General features: G+C 34.7%; 1 protein-coding gene across 2 annotated transcripts in view; it reads right to left on the bottom strand.

Moving 5' to 3' along the window:
- Positions 1-3,022: 3,022 nt before the first annotated feature.
- The window catches only part of trmt44 (tRNA methyltransferase 44 homolog), a 43,338-nt gene continuing 35,985 nt past the window's right edge, over positions 3,023-10,375 (bottom strand). The window contains exons 9-11 of one of the 2 annotated variants that reach the window (XR_012382390.1): positions 8,034-10,375; positions 5,632-7,987; positions 3,023-3,493 (exon numbers count right to left, since the gene is read on the bottom strand). The exon at positions 8,034-10,375 is cut by the window's right edge and continues 547 nt beyond it. Coding sequence is in view for 1 of the 2 variants with exons in the window: in NM_001006086.2 (NP_001006086.2) it covers positions 3,273-3,493; positions 5,632-5,748 (338 nt within the window). In the remaining variant the exon portion in view is untranslated. The remainder of the gene's footprint in view (positions 3,494-5,631; positions 7,988-8,033) is intronic. The other variant, NM_001006086.2, reaches the window with a different exon arrangement.

Raw genomic sequence — 10,375 nt, 5'->3', positions numbered from 1 at the left:
TATATTTTTCCAGAATGATTCAGACTTGTCAACAACTCTGCTTGTCAAAAATATTTTTCTGCATCACCCTTCTGTTGAGCTGTTCTTTGTGAAGAGTGCTCTGGACTGTAAAATGATGTAGGTACAATGACATTATCAGCAGCAAGATGTTCCAGGAGCTCTTTAGAGGTGGTCTGTAGTTTGTCTGTGACTATTATAACTATTCTTTGCCTTTGCCCTTCAGATATTTTTATGGCTCACTACATTCCTGGCTTTCCTTCCCCAAAACTGTTCCTGTGAATTAGCATTAAATGACTAGGCTTTAAAAACCACACTAAGAGAGGGTGCCCAAACCTTTGCAGTTTCATTTTAATTTAATCTCAATACTGCTACATTATGGATTTCTGTCTGAAACGCATGACATTATCTAGCTTTCTCTAGAAACTGATTGGCAAATCAATGCTATCTTCTCTTATAGAGAAACAGCACATTACTATACAGCCAGAGTGGTGCACAAACGTTTGCATAAAACCGGGTACATATAGATTTTGGTAATGTGTACATTGTTGACTTTTAACTGTACAAAATAAAAAATTCCTAAAAATTTTAAATAAAAATAAGTGGCTCAATTAGTCACTGAAGCCTTAAACAGTAAGGGACTAGCCATATGTATTGCTCAGTGTAAAATCAGGAAATTAATTTTTCAAATTAACAAATGCTGCAGCTAGTTGAAGTGTTACTTTAACTTTTTTCCTTTTGTTTAAGGTTATCAGTCAAAAGTGGCAATGGAGAAAGTAAATAAACATCTGTCCTCTGTTCTATTGAAGAACAAAGATTTTACAAGAGCCACAACTTGCTGAACGGGCTTTTGAGCCAACATAGTCTCAGACAGACACACACAGAGACCATAGATTACAAAATCTCTCTCATGAAGTGGACACAAAATGGCTTTAAAATCATGACAAATAGTTTACTCAACTCTGTCAACTTTTTTTTGAGAATCAATAGTTTTATACACAGTGCACTTTCAGATTTATCTCAATGTTTTGATTCACTTAGAGTTGTGTTACAATTTGCATGGAATTAAAAAAAAATAATAATCGAAAACTCTTTAAAGTCCACCAGATCTGAACATTTTTTTCTTACCTCAAAAAACAAACAAAAAAACAAAAGGCTGTGTTTCTAAACACAGCAGTTATAATTAATACTGGTGGCATTAATCAAATGAATCAGAGCCAAGAACGCTCCTTAAAAAAAAACAACAACTGTAGTTAAAATTGGCATTAACGCACTTGATAGTCTGTGTTTCTTTTTCCTGCTAACACCCTAGTGACAGATGAGTCTCCTCATTCTCATCAATCCCGCCACTTAGTGTAAATACTCACCTGGTGACCTACTTGACCTGCACCTACTCCACTACAGTTCCTCATTGTTTCCAAACCTTACTCCCCTAATCTCAAAAAGTGCTTTATCGAGAGGTGTTAGAAGCCATGGGCTGTAGCCTCCTTGATAGAGCAATCAATTCCTATGCAAAGAATCACTGGTTAGACCCCAGTTTGGAGCGAGTGGGTGTTGTATGACCAGTGGGCTACACTTGTGAAAAAAATATATGTAATGACTTGTTCAGATTACAATAATACTGTCTAATCTTTTGATTATTTGCTGTCGTGAAATTTCAATTTCAAATTTTAAAGAGCCAAAAAAACATTGGACACTCCTGCTTACATTAAGCAAAGGGTTATCAAAATATCAATATATTTAATACCAAAATGATTACACTTTTAAGGCTCCATGTAAGAACAGTCAATTATCATTACATACACCAGGAGGAATTTAAAGATGCATCTTATCTTCACTAATCTTATATAGGCTTTACCACAATGTATGAAATATGACTGATGCAGAAAATATAATAAAGGATTTCCTAAAAGTACTAGACAGAAATTTACAATCTGAATATCAGAAAAGTTTAAATGCAATAAAAAAAAAAACAATATGAGATTGGCTGTTTATCTTTAACTTAAAAAATCTTTCCATGTTTTTAGCGAGCAAATGAATTTTATTCTGGAAATATAAAGCAATTTTGGTTTTGAAGCCTGAAACACATCAAAATAAGTTTAGACAGTGGCATGTTTAACATCAACTTTCATTTTAATACAGTACTTAACCATGTTGTTAACTCTGCTCTTCCCCAAACCATGACAGATGATTACTTTTACGTCGGTCATTCATAAAAATCAAGATGGTCTATCTGAACTTTAAGACAGGGATCCCAATGTTTGTTTTTCACCCCTGTGGCTCAAAGGTGGAGCACATTTAGCTGAGTTCTTCAAGTTATGATTTCTCTGGATTTCCTCAATGCTCACTAAATTCCTTCTTTGTACTTTTGTCAAATAAACAAAATGTAAAGATAATCAGCAAATGACATATTCCTGATTGATTGCATTTTAAGAATGTTCCGACTTCTCTGAAATTCGGGTTGTATGTTAAGCTTGAGAATTTAGACTTTCAGAGCATTTTTTCTTTAAGATGGAAACTTTCTTAGAATGACAAAAGAGAAAGCTTGGGCTAAAGCAATAGAACACATGGGTGTGTGGCGACACACTCAAAGATGATTTGCTCATCATAAAAGGTAGTAAGCCCTTTGAAATCTAGATAAAGCAGGCCACCTTGAACCTTCACAAGTCTACTGACAATTAATAAATAGACACTCACTTATTTTATAATGTAACAAAACGACCAATCAGTATCACGCTTCACTTTTTTTTTTAACCTAATTTTAAAATATTTAATGTTTGTTCAATGATACCTATTTCAATCAGAAACTCTGCCCCTGAGTGACCTCCATGTCTAAAAGGAATATCCTGTACTGACATTTGAGCAAAGCGACAATGACCCACAGATGGTCCAACCCCCCACATGGTCCTACAAATTATTTATGATTCTAACATTTACACAACACCCAACCTCTCTCAACACAAGCCTTTTAATGTGCCAATGGGGGGATTTCCTGCCAATAATTTTTTCAAACAAATGTTGATCCTTTTGTTTTAATATATTGTTCAATTTTTATTGTTTATTTTAATATATTGATGTTTTACATGCAACAGAAATTAATTCAGTTACCAAAGCATAAAAAAACCTATGCAAAAAATAAATAAAATAAAAATTCTGCACACCGCATAGATTAAACTATCTTTTCGCAGAATATATCTTAAACTAAACTAAAACTTTCCAAATTTCAAGTTAAATGCTATTAAAAAGCTAAAAAATAATTTCTGTTCGGATAAAAATCATTTTGGGGGTTTTAAAGAAGGTCTCAAGTCAGTCTCTCCATGAGCAAAAGCACAGTCCTCACAGGGTAAAGGGCATCCGTGAGGATGGTGGGTGAAGAACCAGCAGAGTCTGGTCTTTAGGGCACCTGATGGAGTGGGTTTGCGCTTTGGAGTTACTTTGGAGCTTTGTGCTGGTGTATGCATCCTCCAGTCCCTAATAAATACTCTTCCACCCTCAACTATAAAAAAACAAAACAAACAAACACAGAAATAAATGTCAGACTACATTGAACAAAATGTGTAGGTCATGTAACATATTAGATCATTCAAACAGAGGCAGACCATAGCAGGTACTGAGAAAAAGAAACAGTGATTGGATCATTTTGGCAAAAAGTCTGCTTCACTGAATTAAAGCCACAAAGCAAGAATCATCAAAATACACTTAAAATGTCAGCATAACAATCTTAGTATTACAAATTGTGCCAGTGTGTGGAAAAAACAAAACGAAAAAAAAATGCAGTCCATTTTTAAAATGTGCATACAATTTGTTTCGAGTTTGGAAGGGATTGAGAGAAGAAATAAAAATAAAAGAAATAATAATATTATGGGATAAAACGGAAGTTGGTAGAAGACAATTCATATGGTTTATATATTAAATAAAATGGGGAATAATAAGGGAATAATTGTAGAAAAAGAGAAAATAATATACAATTAAATTAATAAAGAAAAAAGAAATGAAGAAAGAAAAATATGTATATGTAATAGTTGAACAGATAAAATGAAGACAAAAAAGAACAATTATTGAATTAATCAATTAATCATTGCTAAATAAAAAGGATGTAAATGACCAGATAAACAAACCCCTAATTAAGTGGAAAAGAGCAAGAAAAAACATTGTACAGGACAGAAAAAAGAGAGAAGTGAAGAAGAAAAGAAAAAAGAGAAGGAGAAAATGAAGAAAAAAAGGAGAAAAAAATTGTAAAAGGATTGTAAAAGAGCCTTTTAAAATGAATGCTCTATAAATTAATAGTCTACTACAGTACAACCTCAAATCAGAAAAAGTTGTGACAGTATGGAAAAGCATTTGACACTTTGTAATGTAGCCATTCCTTTTAACAACACTTAAAAGACCTTTAGGGACTGAAGACACCAAGTCCCAGGAAAATAAAACTTACCATACGATTTTGGTAACTCACATTCAAAGAAATACGATCATATTACTCCAGTTCTTTCATCACTGCATTGGCTCCCTATTAAATATTGTATAAATGTAAACATTTTATTGACTACCTAGCCCTGACTATAAAGCCACAAAGCCCTGAATGGCTTAGCTCCCCAGTTTTTGTGGGGAACACCCACTATGCTCAAATAATTCTGGACAACTGATTATTCCTAGAATATCAAAATCAACTTTAGGCAGTTGATCTTTTTTTATATTTGGCACCTAAACTTTGGAACAGCCTTTCTAGCACAGTTCAGGAAGCAGGCACACACTGTCAGTTTAAAACTACATTAAAGACACATCTCTTTGCATTAGCATACACATAAAACACAAATGCTGTTGAAATACAAACCCTCTAAGGGATTGTTAGGTTGCATTAATTAGGAAAACCGGAGCCCGGAACACTTCCTAAAAAAAAAAAAAAAAGGGTGCACCTATGCTTATCTATGCCTATTTTTTTTAAGAAATATATTATTTTCAAAAAACAAAAAAAAAACAATAAAATAAATGAGGAACACATTAAATAAGGTGTTGTTGTATTGTCTGCAATGAAATACAAGTCAAAGTAAATTTAGAAATCACTACTTTTTTTTTTTTTTTTCAGCATTTTTATAATGTCCCAACTTTTTCTGATTTGGGGTTGTACATCCTATCACATACATGCAATAATGGTAATAGTTAAAGTAATTAAAATAATGACAATGATAGTACAACAACAGTAATAGCTATGGTGATTATTATAAGAATACAATATTAATAATTAAACGAATGGGAAAAAGGCATGGTTGTGTGGAACAGTGTGCATGAGTTCAGTTCATAGAGTCTGAAACATAAAGATATTAAAGAAATGGATTGCGGATGTCAATAAATATGGACATATATGTATGAACAAATGCTTTTCTTATGCATCGAGGGTCAGAGAGATGTAAGATTTAAATGAAACCATGTTTGATCCTTTCACCATGCATATTCACTCTTAAATATCATATGCTTATAAATGTCAATATTTCATATTAACAGCACTTAAATATTACTAAAAATGGGCTAATTAGTATGACAGTATGCAAAAACTTAAAAGATTACCATTTTACACTCAACATCTATCAAACTTCGAACAATAGCTGACATACATAGATTTGGATCAAGGCTTAATACCTCTAAACACCTGGTGGTTGTTTTTTAGTAGAGTCTGCAGACCACCACATTCTTTCTTAAGGGTTTGCAGAGTAGACTGATCCAGGAGATCGACTACTTCACTAACTGACAAACTACCTGAAAAACAAAAAAAATAGTTAGAGATTAGAAAAAAAGAAGCTGAATAAATAGCAGCTGCAGGAAAAAGCTATTGAAAAGGCAGAAGTGAGAAAAAAAACAAAAAAAAAAACATACAAAGATCATTTGATTTAATGGGGTAATTGAAAAGAGAATCAGAATCAAATAATATACAGTTCCACATTTTTTTTTTATGTTACAGCCTTAGTTCAAAATGGATTAAATTTATTTTTTCCTCAAAATTCTACACAAAATACTCCATAATGACAATGTAAAAAAACATTTTAAATTGTTGAAAATTTATTAAAAATAATGATTTCATGAGGCCCCAGGTTTGACAGTGCATGTCAAAGCACAAACCAAGCATAAAGCCAAAGGATTTGTCTGTAGACCTCCGAGACAGGAATGCACAATCCTGGGGAAAGTTACAGAAAAATTTCTGCTGCTCTGAAAATTCCAATGAGCACAGTAATCGCCATCATCTGTAAGTGGAAGATGTTTGAAACCAGCAGGACTCTTCCTAGAGCTGGCCGGACATCTAAGCTGAGTGATCGGTATAGAAGGGCTTTAGTCAGGGAGGTGATCAATCACCCAATGTTCACTTTGTCTGAGCTCCAGCATTCTTCTGTGGAAAGAGAAAAACCTAACAGAAGGACAACCATCTGTGCAGCAATCCACCAATTAGGCCTGTATGGTAGAGTGGCCAGACAGAAGCCACTTCCCATCTGGAATTTGTCAAAATGCATCTAGGACTCTCAGACCATAAGAATTCAATACCATTATTCCACAGCACCTGGTTAATAAGTTAGCCCCATTTGAGCTTGAACACATCGATTTGGAACTGGATTCTTGGCCACAGTTTGTGCAGGTGGAGGAAAAATCTCATCACCAGCTACTCTGTTAAACAATGGTTCTCCTCTTTGGTGCACGTTAGGTCCACTACTGTACACTCTGAAGACTCATGACTTGTACAAATACAGTACAAATCACATTATTATATATGAAGACAACACCACAATTGTGGGTGGAACTAATTGGTGCAGTTGGTAAACACATTTAAGCAGTTTAAAGCTACAGATACAAATGCTGTATTTTGACTTATAAGCACATGTATAATGTGCTTAATGATTGTTTTTGTACTTAATGACTATTATTGTAATTGTACACGATGATTGGATTTTCATACAAAATGACTACAGTTATTTAAGAGTAGTTTGTGATTTTTAAGATCTTTCAGAATGAATGCTTACTAATTGTAAAACTGCTTACTAATGTCAATTTATACAGAGATGATGCCTAAAGAACCACTTTTACACATTATAAAAGGTTATAATTGGGTTTGGGGGTCACCAACAACAGACTGATATGCATCCAAGGTCAAAAAACACTTTCATTGTCTTATAATATGAACTTTTTTTAAACCATTTATCCCAACGACTACAATATGATTTGTTCAGCGATTCATTTGTTACCAAACCCCTCATTTGCGTGAGGCTATTCTCCGCTGACTGGTCTGATGACTCAGTCTTGTTGTGATTGGTCAAATGGGTTCAGCACGAGACAGAAACGCTCACCATGAAGTACTTACAGAGTATGTGAGAGCCCAATGCAGAAGTGCATTACAGCAATGCAGTAAGCATATTACTCTATTCTTAACCTTTACCCCAAGTAATAACAATGAGACACATTAAGTATTAAACAGTGGCCACAGTGGCAAAAGTTGAAGTATTCTGAAAATTGACCAGGAGGAACAGCTGATGTTTGCCATAGTAATGACAAACTGCAGAGGTTTGTGAGTTCAACCACTGTAACAGTTACTGACAAAGTCCCTGTCAAAGTCCATACATAAAATTCATTGCTGTTCCTTCCTTTAATAACAAACTGCTAGCATTGCAGCCAAGGTTATTGTATCATTTATCAGAAAAATAACAGGAACAAACACTGCATTAGGTTGGCTATACCTGATTGTATACCTGTGTTGTTGTGAAAATTAACTTTAACCCTTTATTCCCGAAAGCCAAATCTACATCTGTCAGTGATCATCATATTCGTGTCATGATTTATTTATTTGACTCTGAGTTGACTATTTCGTTAAAGAAACAATAGTTTTAGAAACAGTGCACTTTCAGATTTAAACCTCAGCTGGATGTTTTCACTCACTTAATGCTGTTACACACTGCATAGAGGGTCATTAAAAAAAAAAAACATAATAGGAGCTGTTTAACTAATGATGAATTAACTATTTGGTATTGCTTAATAAATAATTAATAGTGTGCAGTTATTACAAAGTATTATCGAAGCAGCTATAAAAGAAAAAACCGAAACAATAAAAGCAGCTACAGAAGAACCAACAAGAGAAGAAGCAGCAACAAAAAGAGTAAGCTTTAGAAGTTACAGAGGAACATATTGGAAAATATACAGAGCTAGCAGCATCTACATAGTGCTCAATTTAAAAGCAAAGGCTACAAAAGAAACACCAGCTCTAGAAGCAGTCACAGAACAAGCGGATGCTACTGAAGCAGTAGCAAGGAAAAAAAAAACTGAACCTACAGAAATGACAAAAAAGACTAAGCTACAGAAGAATCAGAAAAAGTTACAGAAGCTATCAAAACTGATAAACAACAAAGATTCTGTGCTTTTATGACACAGATGCATCTGTACTTGCTTGCATAAGTCAAAGCTTGTCTTATTTAGTCATAATTTTTGTAACGGTCCCTTCTCTTCAAATTTTGATTTTAATATCACCACTCTTGCCGTTTAGGTCTGGTACCGCTGATGTATTATTGCATTGTTTTATTTGCTTCAACTTTTTTATTTGTCTAATTATTTGATGTTGGGTGTACGTTTGCCAACGTTGGAGAGATGAATTACCAAAAGTTCATCAACAATTTGAGGGACAATCATTATGCTCACAGTAAATGACTAATCTTTTTAGAATGGGATTAATGCAAACACAAACATTAGACAAGTGTAAACAGATGGATAAAAAATCTTATACGTAATATAATATAATTATAATTGAAGTCACAAATCAATTTCAACTGCAACCATCCATATCTCCTGATACATACATCATGATTGCTTGTAAATTTCATTGAAACAAGAAACGCTGAATTTGCTTAGAAATATACTGTCACAGATTCTCAACCAACATACAAAAATAAACTAGAATGTGAATAAAGCAATGCACTTCACTGTGCTGACTTTGAGAGTGCTTCTCTCACCCCATAATAACATTAGAGTGAAGTGCAATGTAAGTGTGGGACAGCTGGGCATAGAGAAGTAGACAATCATGCAAACAGTAAGGTTTGGTTGAACCATCTAAGGCCCCATTTACACTGCCAGTTAAATGTGACCCAATTTCGATTTTTTGCTTAAATGTGACACAGATTGGATCTGTTCTATGACCGTGTATAAAAAAAAATAAATAAATAAATAAAAAAAAAACGCATGCATTCGGATATTCAGAGATCGGTTTCAGGCCACCTTTATATGAGGAAATAAATCAGATATAAATCGGATATGTGACAATGCGACTCATGTAAACAGGCAGATCAGATTTATTGAGGAATTCCGTTTTATATGTTATTAAACTTGCGACAATGTGGTGCTTCTTCGTGGTTTAATGACAGAAGAAATAGCGTGTGTGGAGACGCCAACATGGTAAACAACAACGACATAGGAAACATGGCGGAGGAAAGAAGTCAGTCACCACAGTTCTCTCCAACCAGACCTGAGATCTCTCTCGTACCCACTAATTGCTCTGAATGGTATATACCATAGGTGCAAGCTGCGATGATGCCCTTTCCCACCTCCGCCTCAAAATCATTTTAACACTTTGTATTGTAACTTTAGCTTTTTATCACTATTTCTACACGCACTGCGGGCTACACGTAGAACAACTTTATTTTCTCTAACACCAGTGCACACACAAAGGCTACATCTTCAACTACATAAAAACACATCAGGGCTATACAATTACATAAACTGCGTGGAGATAAATCTGGACTGAACCATTCACTGCTTAAACTAGCAGAGCTAAAAACAAGACAATTTCATCCATTGTGCCTAGTGTGGCATAGATGCTAGAACCCACCTTTATGCATGTGCGACATCGTAAATGGTATGGCAAGTATAAACACATGAATTGGATATGGGCAGGGCCGGAGTGGGACTCTTTTTCAGCCCTGGAGTTTCAAGCCTCAGACCGGCCCACCTCAGTTCACCACTGACTATATTAAAATAAGGTTATTTCCAATTCAGTTTCTAATTACACTATCACGTCTTTTTTTTGAGAAAACAGCTCTTTTAGAACTTCAAATGTTCAACAACCCTTACAGTATTATGTCTTAACAATAAAAATGAAAAAAAAAATTGTTACTGAGACAAGGACCGAACCCAGGTTGTCCGCGTCATAATCTAACGTGCTAACCACTGTAAAAAGAGCAGAGCTGCGGTAAAATAATGAATTAGAAGGCTGTGGTCAAGTAAATAAATAAATTATTTTTAAAAAGTGTGACTGCTGAGAGCAACAGATTCTGGAACTAGGGACACCGGCCCTCGCGGCCAAAAAACGGACCGGCCCACCGGGAATTGTTCCGGTCCTCCCGATTAGCCAATCCGGGCC

This window comes from Danio rerio, chromosome 7, assembly GCF_049306965.1.
Source record: "Danio rerio strain Tuebingen ecotype United States chromosome 7, GRCz12tu, whole genome shotgun sequence".
Taxonomy (NCBI): domain Eukaryota; kingdom Metazoa; phylum Chordata; class Actinopteri; order Cypriniformes; family Danionidae; genus Danio; species Danio rerio.
The sequence above is the reverse complement of the archived record's forward strand: the minus strand, read 5'-3'. Positions and strand labels throughout refer to the sequence as shown.